Source organism: Corythoichthys intestinalis, chromosome 16, assembly GCF_030265065.1.
Source record: "Corythoichthys intestinalis isolate RoL2023-P3 chromosome 16, ASM3026506v1, whole genome shotgun sequence".
Lineage (NCBI taxonomy): Eukaryota > Metazoa > Chordata > Actinopteri > Syngnathiformes > Syngnathidae > Corythoichthys > Corythoichthys intestinalis.
Window position 1 is genome coordinate 6,983,969 of NC_080410.1, and position 14,384 is coordinate 6,998,352.

Here is a 14,384-nt window from a genome sequence, read left to right on the forward strand (position 1 = left end):
TGTCTCCATCAGGCTTTTGGTCAGTCTTTCCTGCAGCCTGACATCCACATCTTCAAGCAAAATCTCTCCTATTTAGAATCCCTCAACAGCAAGCACAAGTTGTATCACAGAGTAAGCAGCATCAGTCGTAGTAATAATTAGTGTTGCACCTATACTATTGTCGTTATTGGGGAACATTAAGAATTAACATGCCGATGCTGTGCAATACGTGCTCTTCAAGATGTAGTTTTATATTGCCGCCGCCCTATCCAAGATGGCTGCCAGCTATTCACGCCACCATATAAAGGATCACTTGTTGTAGCTCTTCCCAAGTCAATCATGGATGTCAAATCGTGTGGCATACAATCAATTTATTGCATGGTAAATAAAAATTAGGTCGGTAATTTTCGATCTATCGCAATGTGTGAATGCATGCATATGTGCGTGCGTGGGTTTGCGTCTGTGTGTTTGCGTGTGTGTGTTTGCACTCGGCACTAGTCCGTGTTGGTTGCATATGAGACACAAGTTCCTTTTACAGATGTTTATGGTCATCAATACACCGTAGAATTACAATTCAGACATACAAAATAAGGAAACGTCTACAGAGGTATGAAAAAGTATCTGAACCTTTTGGAATTTCTCACATTTCTACATAAAATCTCCATCAAATGTGATCTGACCTTTGTCAAAATTGCATAGATGAAAAAACAGTGTCTGCTTTAACTAAAACCTCCCAAACATTTATAGGTTTTCATATTTTAATGAGGATAGCATGCCACCAATGACAGAAGGGGGGAAAAAAGTAAGTGAACCCTCAACCTAAGCAGACTTAAAGAGCAACTGAAACCAATTCTTACCAAACAACTTAAGGCAGGTGTATGCCCAATCACTGATGAGTGGTTTAAAGCGGCCCCGCCCACTATAAAACACCTGGTAAGAATTGTCTTGTTGAGAAGCATTGTCTGATGTGCATCATTGCTCCATCAAAACAGCTGTCTGAAGACCTGCGATCAAGGATTGTTGATTTGTATAAAGCTGGTAAAGGATACAAAACCATCTTTAAAATGGATATTAACTGTAATCATTTTTTGCATACTATCCCCATTAAAATATGAAAACCTATAAATGTTTGGGTGGTTTTAGTTAAAGCACTGTTTTTTCATCTGTGTGATTTTTACAAAGATCAGATCACATTTGATGGTGATTTTATGCAGAATTAAGAGAAATTCCAAAAGGTTAAGATGCTTTTTCATACCACTGAACATTAAACATTGTAAAAAGTTAGCATTGCTACATTAAGGCTAATGGGAAAAAAGAATGTACTAACCACTTTCGCCTGCTGTAAAACATTGGTAGTCTTCTCCAAAACGCAAACTTGCGGTAGAGGTCACACTTCAAATATAAAAACTCTCTGGTTTACAGTATTGGCAAACGATGCCAAAAAGGAAAATATCCATTACGGACACCACATGCATGACAAAAATTGAAGACAAGTGCACTTTGTTTTTTCAACTGAGTGTAAAGCTTACGGTTAGCGGCTTAGCGGACCTACTTCCGGTGAACATTAGAAAATAAAAGCACATCATATTCAACATGTAAATAGAAAATTCTGGCGTTAATCTCACATCCTTCACATCCTACATTAAGAATAGCTTTAAAATGACACCCATTATAAAAAATCTGATGGACGATGAATAGTTTGGCTTCGAATTTGCTGACATGCTCACTTTGCAGGACAAGATGAGTCATTTTGGATCAAATAAACACTTTTGGTGGGCTCTAATTGGCAGACAACAAAAGTGGCATTGGGTTTCTCACCTATTTCATATTCTGCACTTAGCTGTCAAATGACTCGTTATGCATTTTGTTTCTTATTCTTATGATTTTTAATATAGTTTGTTTTATTTAGGAATAACAATTTATTGCATTTGAATGATTAATTTATCAGGATGTGTTTGATTTATTTCATATTATTCAGTATATTAGTACAGTGGTTCCTCTACATACGAAGCTAATTCGTTCCAGGACCTTGGTTGAAAAATTGACAGTAATATCGCATATTGGCAATAATTTATGAGACAATATATTGCCTACTAAAATTTGCTGTCGCGACAGACCTAGCTGTGAATTTAAATGTTTTGTCACTAATGGACATCAAATCCATTTTAAGTTGGAGTTGTTCATTCGCTGCCACCCCTCCCAGATCAAATTGATTGGATGTCTAGCGCCGTCAATGGCAACCAATGAGTTTAGCAGTGTCTGACTAAGCTATGATAGCAATGACTTTACATTCAAGTGAATTTGCAGAACTGTATTTTCTGCCCTTAAGGCGCACCAAAAAGCCTTCAATTTTCTCAAAAGCTAACAGTGCGCCTTATAATCCGATGCGCCGTATATATTGGTTAATCATGGCATGACAGTCTCCTTTAGTGCAGCTCCATTTAGCGGATGCATAACGCAACCCCAACCACTACTACTACCGCTACTACTACTACTACTGCTGCTGCTGCGCCTTATAATAGGGTGCACCCAATATATGAAAACAAGTTTTTAAAAGGCAATTCATTGAACGTGCGCCATATACTTCAATGCGCCTTATAGTGTGAAAAATAAGATAGTTAAAATTTTTTCAAAAGGGTTAGGGTTAGATAGTAGTCAATTCAGCAGCCACAAAATGGTATCGGTGCAGCACTACTGATAATGATTCTTACGTCTTTGTCAATTGGATCCATGCTCATGTATGGTATGCCTTCAGAAGCTTTTCCGGACCTCGATGCTGTTCCACTTCATCAACGTCCTGCTGCAGGTCCTCCTCCACAAGAGTCACGACCTTCTCCAGGAAGAAATAACCTTGGCCATTTACAACATGGCCTCTGTGGACTTTGATGCCTTTTACTCAGCCTTCATGCCAGAGTTCCTCAACAGCTGCCAGGGTGTGGACACCAACCAGCGAGCCGTCCTCGCACGCAACTTTAAGATAGAGCGGGTAAGAAGAAACTACCTGAAATGTCATTAAGCTTTTATGTAGTTTAGTTAAATTTTCTGATTGGAGGTCAGGCCAAAGCCATCCATCAATTACGTTCGGACCAAATTGTCACTAAGTTGAAGTGAGTTGACGAGTTTTATTTTGAACTAAATGCTGCTTTGCGGCCATCTTGTGTGTTCAATGTGAATGCTGTGATTGTGAAGTGTAGTTGGTAAAGTGGAGAAATATTTATATGACAAATGTGTCATTCATCAAATGAGATTGTATTGTATTTCAAAATTCATTAAATTCTAAATGAACCCTTTCATGGACAGTCGTCACGACAGTGGGTAGTTACTTAACAGTTGACACTTAAGCTTTTTATTGGGCAAGTGACTATTTTTCGTCATTTAAAACCCCCCTTTTATTTTTCTTTTTTAATGATACTAAGACGGATTCATCTGGGTGATGCTAATTAGTGACAACAAGTATGTAAGGTTTAAAAAAAAAAAAAAAAAAAAAAGCATTGATGCTGCTTTGATTTGGAACATGACTTTTTTGATAACAAAAGGCATCAATAGGGCAAGACAATTTTTAGGGATGTCCGTATTGCATATTTTTTTCGTACCGTAATTTCCGGACTATTGAGCGCCCCTGATTACAAGCCTCACCCAGTACATTTTTAAAGGAAAAACCATTTTGTACATACATACGCCGCTCCTGTTCATAAGCCGCGTGTGCCCACATAGTAACATGAGATATTTATGAAGAAATACCCAGAGCTTTCTGAGTTTTAATAACATACTTTAACGAATCTGGTTATAAATATTGCGCGTGACTTACGGGAGTAAGGGAGGTGCAGAAGAGCGAGAGACGTGCCTTCCTGTTGTTTGCGCTACGCGTCGGCTGCTGCAGACAGCAGTCGTATGTTGTTCCATGGTTTTCCAAAATAAAGAATTGCAACTAAACTAACTACAATACCTTAAATTTTCTTTCCAAAGAGCGCCAGCAAAACAGCACTTATAACATAGAACATGGTCCACTCGGACTCAATGTCCCCCACCTCCCCCGGGACAAGGGAGAAGTTCTGCCGGAGGTGGGTGTTGAAGCCCTTTCTGACAGGGGATTCTGCCAGACGTTCCCAGCAGTCCCTCACAATACGTATGGGCCTGCCAGGTCTGACCAGCATCTTCCCCCGCCATCGTAGCCAACACACCACCAGGTGGTGACCAGTTGACAGCTCCGCCCCGCTCTTCACCCGAGTGTCCAAAACATGCGGCCGCAAGTCCGATGACACGATCACAAAGTCGATCATCGAACTGCGGCCTAGGGTGTCCTGGTGCCAAGTGCACATATGAACACCCTTATGTTTGAACGTGGTGTTCGTTATGGACAATCCGTGACTAGCACAGAAGTCCAATAACAGAACACCGCTCGGGTTCTGATCGGGGGGGGCCGTTCCTCCCAATCACGCCCCTCCAGGTCTCACTGTCATTGCCCACATGAGCGTTGAAGTCCCCCAGCAGAACGAGGGAGTCCCCAGAGGGGGCACTCTCCAGCACACCCTCCAAGGACTCCAAAAAGGGTGGGTACTCTGAACTGCTGTTTGGTGCATAAGCACAAACAACAGTCAGGACCCGTCCCCCCACCCGAAGGCGGAGGGAGGCTACCCTCTCGTCTACTGGGGTAAACCCCAGCGTACAGGCACCAAGCCTGGGGGCAATAAGTATGCCCACACCTGCTCGGCGCCTCTCACCGTGGGCAACTCCAGAGTGGAAGAGGTTCCAACCCCTCTCGAGAAGACTGGTATCAGAACTCAAACTGTGTGTGGAGGAGAGTCCAACTATATCTAGTTGGAACTTCTCTGCCTCACACACCAGTTCGGGCTCCTTCCCCGCCAGAGAGGTGACATTCCATGTCCCAAGAGTTAGCTTCTGTAGCCGGGGGTCGGACCGCCAAGGCCCCCGCCTTTGGCTGCCGCCCAAATTGCTACGCACCCGACCCCTTTGGCCCTTCCCACAGGTGGTGAGCCCATGGGAAGGCGGACCCACGTTGCCTTTTCAGGCTGTGCCTGGCCAGACCCCATGGGAAAAGGCCCGGCCACCAGACGCTCGCCTTCGAGCCCCACCCCCAGGCCTGGCTCCAGAGGGGGGCCCCGGTAACCCGCGTCCGGGCAATGGAAACTTGGATCCTGTAATTTTTTTCCATCATAAGGGGTCTTGTGAGCCATTCTTTGTCTGGCCCCTCACCTAGGACCTGTTTGCCATGGGTGACCCTGCCAGGGGCTTAAAGCCCCCAGACAACATAGCTCCTAGGATCATTGGGACACGCAAACCCCTCCACCACGATAAGGTGATGACTCAAGGAGGAGATATTACTACGTTTAAATATATTCTTACGGCATCTTTGGTACAGTGGGGAGAACAAGTATTTGATACACTGCCGATTTTGCTGGTTTTCCCACTTGCAAAGCATGTAGAGGTCTGTAATTTGTATCATAAGTTCTCTTCAACTGTGAGGGACAGAATCTAATACAAAAAAAACAGAAAATAACGTTGTATGATTTTCAAATAATAAATTTGCATTCAATTGCATGAAATAAGTATTTGATACATCACAAAAATCGAACTTAATATTTGGTACAGAAACCTTTGTTTGCTATTACAGATTCCAAACGTTTCCTGTAGTCCTTGATAGAGGTGTGCAAAATTTCCGATTCTTAGATTATTCACGATTCGGCCGTGGAAGATTCGAGAACGATTCACAAACATCCAAATTCCGATTACTGAAATATGGCAAGTAAAGCGGAAGTACAACACACTCAGCGCGCCGCGCGGTCAATGAGGAACGGAGCGAGAGTAGCTAAACATCATGCTTCTCATTACCCGGCCCCTCGGGTAATGCCAATGTTCAACTCACGGCTCTCGCTCAACTCATGCCACGAGATAAAAAAACACAACAACATACCTGACTGCTGCCGAAAAGCTGCTACAAAGTACATCCACATAATGTTACTGTAGATATCATTTATATAGGACTAGATGCAATATAGATTCGGTAGCGTTAGCAACACACCTACAAAAAGCTAGATGCGGGCGTTAGTAAACGGCCGCCATCTTAAAGCAGTACACTTCCCTGCAAGGCTGTTGTAGCGAACCTTCCAAGCAAACCTAATCAACTTTTTATCTAAAATACTCCTAAATCGGTAAAATATTGACTTGAATCTATCTTTAAAATAGTTTTAAAACTTTCACATGTCGAAAGTAGACAAAAGGAAAAATTATGGAATAACGGGAGCAATTTTAACAACTTTACGGTTGATTCACAACATTAAATTAATTGAATGTAGTTTAAAGCTGCTGATACAGAATGGGGACTGGAGTTTTTTATTTACTGTTATTTTTGTATATTTGTTTACTGCTATATGTTAACTTGATACTGAAATAGTAGTTTGGTTTAGCTTGAGAGTATTTTTGAACAATTTTGGAACTAATGTACAAAACATTGCATCAATAATCGTTTTATAATCGAATCTGAGCCTCTGAATCGTAATCGTAATCGAATCGTTAGGTGCCCAAAGATTCCCAGCTCTAGTCCTTGACAAGGTTTGCACACACTGCAGCAGGGATTTTGGCCCACTCCTCCATGCAGATCTTCTCCAGAGCCTTCAGGTTTCGGGGCTGCTGCCGGGCAACACGAACTTTCAGCTCCCTCCATAGATTTTCTATCTGGTTCAGATCTGGTGACTGGCTAGGCCACTCCAGGACCTTAAGATGCTTCTTACAGAGCCACTCTTTAGTTGCCTTGGCTGTGTGGTTTGGGTCGTTGTCATGCTGGAAGACCCAGCCACGACCCATCTTCAGGGCTCTCACTGAAGGAAGGAGGTTGTCAGCCAAGATCTGGCGATACATAGCCCCATCCATCCTCCCCTTAATACGGTGCAGTCGTCCTGTATCCTTGGCAGAAAAGCAGCCCCAAAAAATGTTTCCTCCTCCATGTTTCACGGTTGGGATGGTGTTCTTGGGGTTGTACTCATCCTTCTTTTTCCTCCAAACACGACGAGCCGAGTTTAGACCAAAAAGTTCAATTTTGGTCTCATCCGACCACATGACCTTCTCCCATTGCTCCTCTGGATCATCCAGATGGTCAGTGGCAAACTTCAGACGTGTCTGGACATGCACTGGCTTCAGCAGCGGGACCTTGCGTGCGCTGTAGGATTTTAATCCATGACGGCATAATGTGTTTCCGATGGTTTTCTTCGAGACTGTGGTTCCAGCTCTCTTCAGGTCATTGTCCAGGTCCTGCCGTGTAGTTCTGGGCTGATCCCTCACCTTCCTCATGGTCAGTGATGCCCCACGAGATGAGATCTTGCATGGAGCCCCAGAACGAGGCAGATTGACCGTCAACTTCTTCCATTTTCTAATAATCGCTCCAACAGTTGTTACCTTCTCACCAAGCTGCTTGCTTATTTTCCTGTAACCCATCCCAGCCTTGTGCAGGTCTATTATTTTATCCCTGATGTCCTTACACAGCTCTTTGGTCTTGGTCATTGTGGAGAGGTTGGAGTTTGTTTGTTTGAGCATGTGAACAGGTGTCTTTTATACAGGTAACAAGTTCAAACAGGTGCAGTTACTTCTGGTAATGAGTGGAGAACAGGAGGGGTTCTTAAAAAAAGAACTAAAAGCCAAAATATTTACTAGTTGGTAATGTATCAAATACTTATTTCATGCAGTTACATACAAATTTACTATTTAAAAATTGTACAATTCGATTTTCTGGATTTTTGTATTAGATTCCGTCCCTCACAGTTAAAGAAAACTTATGATACAAATTACAGACCTCTACATGGCTTGCAAGTGGGAAAACCAGCAAAATCGGCAGTGTATTAAATACTTGTTCTCCCCACTGTATGGTATAACTTTGGGTGTCAAATTCGCCTCTTGTTGGACGTTTCCCCGGTGGAGCACATTTTGGCAGAACTCTGGTTTTGTCATACTCTCGTCTCATCCCGTCTTTCCTGTTCATTTTGCTTTTGCTGCTCGTTTTATGGGATCGATTGGGCTGTCATGCTCATTAATGTTCCTCTCGGGTTCAAATTGAAAGGGTTTAACAGATGACATCTTTATGTTGCTAGATTCATACTCTGGAAGCCCGGCAGTGTAACCATGTGACATCACCATCCTGCGACGTCAATAACAAATAGCGACCTACTAGTTAAACTAATTTTACAAATTTTACAAAAATGAAGACCTCAAGATGGGTTTTCATTTCAAATTATTTTAACTCATAATAACGTTTATCTTTTAAGAACTACAAGTACAAGAAGAAGAACTAAGAACTTTTTAAGAACTACAAACCTGATCCTTTTAACCCGATTCCAATCCTCCGAAAAATGGCAGAATTTGCTCGATTTCTGATTGTGTGATCGGTTAGGGACATCCCTAGTAATAGTGTCATCAAAAGTATCCATACTCTTTTTTTTTTTTTTTTTTTTTTTCTAAATCATTAAGCATTATTGTATTTTTATACTTTGCATTAATTTATATTCGTATTTATAATTATCTTAATAAAACCCAAAGAGCAATGGTGCCTATTGCTTATCTCACTTTTTGTGACACAAAAACGCGAGACCTATGCTCTAATGTGCTACTAATGTAATAAAACATCTGTGGGCTTTAAAAAAAAAAAACTGTTCATGGGACAAAAACAAAAAGGTGCCTTGTGCTTATTTGGCCCAGACGTCGACCCACAATATCAACAATAACATCGTTGCTCCTGTGCACGTCATCATACTCGGACACCGAAATAAAAACGTACATATTACGTACGTATTCAACAATAGGCCAATAGGAGAGCGGAATTCCATTACTAAGTATGATGAGAAATATTATGACCAATAGTGCTGCAAGATCTTATGCCGCAACATTTAAAAGCAGGAAGTACATACAGTACAGTCTTGTATCTTGACATGTGCCGATTACCGGTTTCAAGGTATACCGTAGTATGAAAATGTCAGGTTTCAAAACGGCAAACATTTTCAGTCATACCGTCTCTAAGGTATTAGCTATTTTTTATGTCCCAAAAATGCATGGAGAAATCCCTCGCTTGCAGCGGTAAGGCTCAACCCTCCCCCACCAGTTGTTGGTCAGTGTCAGTGAGTCAGCTGTGCTACACAATGGCTGGAGGAGGTGAAACACCTGGACTTTTTTCCCCCCATGGAAGAAAATGAAATCGCAGGTATAGGAATACTTCGGCTACAGAATATTTAAAGCCGGGTGGGTTCGAGGACGAGGGCCAATCGACATGTAAAACATGTTTGTGGAGGGTGGCTGCTGAGGAGGCAATACCTCCAGTATGATTTCGCATTTATACAAAATTAAAGGTTAGTAAACACTGGCTTGAACGTTTCCCACCAGCTACGAGAGTTAACCCGGGCATGTTTAGTGTGTCTAGCGGTGGTAAAACATGCAGTGTTTTTTTTCTCTGGCAACTGTGTTGAGAGTGTGTGTGTGTGTATAATGTAAACGTGATACGTGTCATATACACGTGTTGTTGTTGTTTTTTTTTAATGGAAAATAATTCAATTATTTTTGTTCTGATGGTAATAATGTTGAGCTGTGGCTGTGGGTTTAGGCTCATCTAATGGAATACATTTATTTTAATTTTCATTAAAATATTTATTTTTTAAATTTATTGTAATTTAACATACTTCTGTTCCAATTTGTGAATGTTTTGAAAAATAACAATCCTGTTCAATGGAAAAAGTTTTGTTTTTTTGTTTTTTAAATCCAGATACTGTACCACAAAGTAACACATTTTAGAGCTGTAATTGCAATACCGTGAAACCGTGGTATTTTGGCTTAAGGTTATTATACCGTCAGAATATCATACCTGCAAATGCCTAATTGTATCGTATTTTCCCGTCGAAACGTGTCATAACCTGAAAATAACATTTGTAGAGATGTTCATAAGTAGAGGTACCACTTTACACTCAAACTATTTATTTTTTTTCAACCAATAGTTTTAAATCCATATCATGCCACTAACAGCGATAGGCATCCAATTCTTTTAAATTGGAAAAAATGGCCCTTGAATTCTCATTTTTCAGTGCCGTTGACGGCGCTAGAGGTCCAATCCATTTGGACTGGACAAATGTTATTTTGCACCTCCCAGTCCAATGGGTCGGAAGTCTCACGCTTTCAATGGTAGCCAAGGAGTTAAATAAATGCCCTGTGTAAGAGTCTTTAAAAAAAAAAAAAAACAAGAACAACAACAAAAAAAACGTCTGTTTTGCTTCTTTCCTCAGGACTTGCCTTCCTTCACTCAAAGCGTTCAACGGCTGGTGAACGACCTTCGCTACTACAGGCTGTGCAACAGCAGCTTACCCACTGGCACCATCAAGCTATAGCGCGACTGAACCACTGCACCAAGGACATACAAGGACTGCCTGTGTTGACCACTTTGCCCAACACTCCAAACTGTTTTGGCTTAAGTCTCCAAAGTTTTAGGAAGGTTGAGGATGCTGCTGTTTTATTGATTCCTACTGTAAACATTTGACGCGTATTGGTTAAAGAAGCGCCCACCGCATGCCGCCAATAATTAATTGGCAAGAAATGTTAACCTGGTCTGGAGTGGGGTCGTTTTTCCCCCAGACCTGGACCAGTCTGAGCCAGGCCTTCTTTTCCTCGTATCGGCCGCAAAGTCGAGCTAGGACTGAGCACTTTTAACTCATTTTGAGTTTTTGAAATGTCTGCTTTTGTTAATTTTTGCATTGTTTTTTTTTTTTTCATCTCCAAAGGAGACTGACTTTCAACTTAAAATCTTTCACATCATTCCATTCTGAAAGAGAAAACTTGATTGAATTAATAAAATGCTTTTTTATATATAACAAGTGTATTGTCATGAAACATTTTGAAGTACAGTGTCATACTCGAACTTAAGGATTTTTTTTCCCTGCCACTTAATCAACCTAAGGTCGCTTGAATTTTTCTAGTCTGTCATGCTGAACATTGTGACCCCCCCCTCCTTTTTTTTTTTTTTTTTTTTTTTGAACTCTAGAAAGGGTTATTTTTAATACAATCTAAAAAATCAGTTCATAACCTTTTAACAACTCAATTATGATAAAGTGAATGCTAGTTGTTATAGCTGTTATGCTAACAATAGAACAAACTCATTTAGCAGAGCTGCTAAAATGATTAACCATTTCAGGAACATTGGTCACTACAGTGGACATATATTCAAAACTATACGCTTTTTTCAACATGTTGATGACCACGAAACGCAGTGTCAGCCATAAAATTAACTTTCAAAAATATAATAAGTTGACAATGGGCGTTTTTTGTTTCCCATCATTCTTGAGGGGAATTATAAATCACGCTGCTTAGGCAATCATCCATTTAATATGGTGCGCCTGCCGGTGTCATGCCAATGTCGTTACCCCAGTCAAAAATTGTATCCCCTGGGTAGAACCATATGGAGGTCGATTTGTGTCTATTATTCAATCAAAAAAAAAAGTTGCTTCAATAAAAATAAAAAAAAAACTTCAAAATATATATTTTCAATCCAAAAAAAAGTTGCTTCAATTTTAAAAAAAAAAAAAAAAAAAAAGTGTTTGAAAGCAAAAATAAATTTGAAACAAAAAAAAATGCATGTCAAAGCTATTTTTTTTATTTTTTTATTTTTTTTATTGATTGATTGAAGCAACTTTTTTGGTTGTAAGTAATGTTGATTTGTGTTTGGCCCACATTTTGGTTAGGACGTTTTTGTCTTTATTATTCAATCAAAAAATAAGTTGCTTCAAAAAATATATTTTCTAAAAGATAATCACTTCAATCAAAAAAAGAAAAATTTCAATCATAGAATACATTTGAATGTAAAAAAAAAAAATAATTGAGATTGAAAAATTTGCATTTGAACAAATTTTTCATTGAATTTTTTTTTTTTTTTTGGTCTTCTTTCTTTGATTGAAGCAATCCTTTTTGTGTTTGGGCCATATTATGGGTAGGACATTTGTGTCTAAATCATTTAATCCCCAAAAAGTTAATTCAATCAAAAAAAATATTTTCAATCAAAGAAAAAAAATCATTTGAAAAATATAATTGCCCTCCCCTATTTTTTTTTTTTTTTTTGGAAAATTATATGCAAAGCAAATGATTGTTGAATGTGCTAGTCACATGACCTCTTCGAAAAATAATTTTGACCCATTATAAAAAAATTTTGTTCATTTCATTTTTGTTGCAGTTTTATTGCTTTACAACTTTTATATACAGTATAAATAGGAAAGTCAATTTCATGCAATGACACTTTTCGGCCACCGGGGGGGCTGGCCCCCCCCTTAAAATCTGTTTATGAGGAAGAGTAGAGTTTCTTCTTCACAAATCTAATCAAGTAAAAGTAAAAAGTACGGCCTGGTAAAACTACATTCACTGCCAGCTTAGATCATAGAGTATGTGTTGTGGTTGTTAATAAAAGAAACTTGATCATGAAACTAATTCTATTGCCTCCAGCCCCTCAGTTAAAATGAATTGGACGTCTATTGCAGTCAATGGCAGCCAAGGAGTCAAAACTGAAGTAAAAATATTTTTAAAAAATACACACGAGATACTTATTTGGAATGTCTAAATCTTGTAATGATTTATATCTTTATTATTATATTACCGTATTTTCCACACTATAAGGCGCACTCAAAAGCCTTCCATTTTCAATATTAACTAATCAATATTAGTTAATCATGAAATGACATTCCCTTTAGAGTCCCTCTATCTAGTGCAGACATGTCCAAAGTCCGGCCCGGGGGCCAAATGCGGCCCGTGGTCAAATTTCATCCGGCTCCCAGTCTCTGTCATAAAATCAATAACGTCTGGCCAGCACAGACTTAATGAATTGGTCAGCAGTACTGCTACCAGCATATGAAGTAGCTTACACACTAAATGCTGCTCCTCATTTTCCTACTAAAAGGCAGCAACACTCTAAGCAACATTACCCCATGTGACACTTTACTCCTAATTTTCTAAATTGACGACAATTAACAAAAAAAAAGTTGACTGCGATGGCTGGCGCTTCAAAGATAGGTGGAAATTGGACTATTTCTTTACTAAAATACGCAACAACTGTGTCTGCCTCATTTGCAAAGAGACAGTCGCTGATTTTAAAGAGCTGTACAGCATAAAATATGAATTTCCAGGTACAGTATAAATTCCATTCACTTAACTATGAGATAGATAGATAGATAGATAGATAGATAGATAGATAGATAGATAGATAGATAGATAGATAGATAGATAGATAGATAGATAGATAGATAGATAGATAGATAGATAGATACAGTGGGGAGAACAAGTATTTGATACACAGTCAATGGGAAAACCCATTGGCAGTGTATCAAATACTTGTGCTCCCCACTGTAGATAGAAAAAAAAATACAAGTCTTCATAACCATTAACTGTAGTGATCATAACTTTATTTTAGGGCTGTCAAAGGATTAAATTTTTTAATCGAGTTAATTACAGCTTAAAAATTAATTAATCGTAATTAATCGCAATTAATCGCAATTCAAACCATCTATAAAACATGCCATATTTTTCTGTAAATTATATATATATTCTGTAAAATATATTGTTGGAATGGAAAGATAAGACACAAGATGGATATATACATTCAACATACGGTACATAGGGGCTGCAGTGGGCATTTCACTCTACTGTCATTTAAATCTGTCTGTGCTGTCCTCACTCCGAAGCGTCTACTTTTTCCAAAGCTAGACAGCTAGCGAACGACGCCATAATAATCAGACTTCTTCCTTTTTCATCTGATTTAAGAATAAATTGGCCTCAAACCATTGTCCTCTTTAGACCGTTGTAAAACTACAAAAAAAAACACAAGCATTGCATTAGCAACAACGTTAGCTTAGCACGCTATACAGGTTCACTAAACATAAACAAAAAGCGTCTCATACAAAAAATATAACATTTCGCTTACTAACATAATATGTACATTATTTACAACAACCATACTTACGGACAAATCTTGTCCAAGGATCATATAAGCAAAACATTACAACGTAGGCGTCAGCCCGAGACGTCGTGCAGCCATATTGAACTGGCAAGACAACAATAAACCATGTCGCAAAGCGACCACAAGAGTTCGCTGTTAGACAGCACAAAAAGCCTTGCTATAAAACTTACCAAAAGGCAGAATACTGTCTGAGCGGGACAAATGCGTTAATTGCGTCAAATATTTTAACGTGATTAATTTAAAAAATTAATTACCGCGCGTTAACGCGATAATTTTGACAGCCCTACTTTATTTACATTCAACCAAAGCAATTAGTCCCATGGTCCTTAACTTCGATTTATAGGGCATCATACTGGATAAACAGAAGTACACCTGTAGGTTGTTTTATGAACGGGGGGGTGTACATACAGCGCGGGAATGGGGGTAC

The 14,384-nt window shown here is 39.5% G+C and overlaps 1 protein-coding gene across 1 annotated transcript in view; it reads left to right on the forward strand.

Moving 5' to 3' along the window:
- Positions 1 to 10,829, forward strand: part of xpo6 (exportin 6) — a 43,625-nt gene extending 32,796 nt beyond the window's left edge. The window contains exons 22-24 of the mRNA XM_057817225.1: positions 13 to 111; positions 2,735 to 2,965; positions 10,251 to 10,829. Coding sequence (XP_057673208.1) covers positions 13 to 111; positions 2,735 to 2,965; positions 10,251 to 10,352 — 432 coding nt within the window. The 3' untranslated portion in view covers positions 10,353 to 10,829. The remainder of the gene's footprint in view (positions 1 to 12; positions 112 to 2,734; positions 2,966 to 10,250) is intronic.
- Positions 10,830 to 14,384: the final 3,555 nt, after the last annotated feature.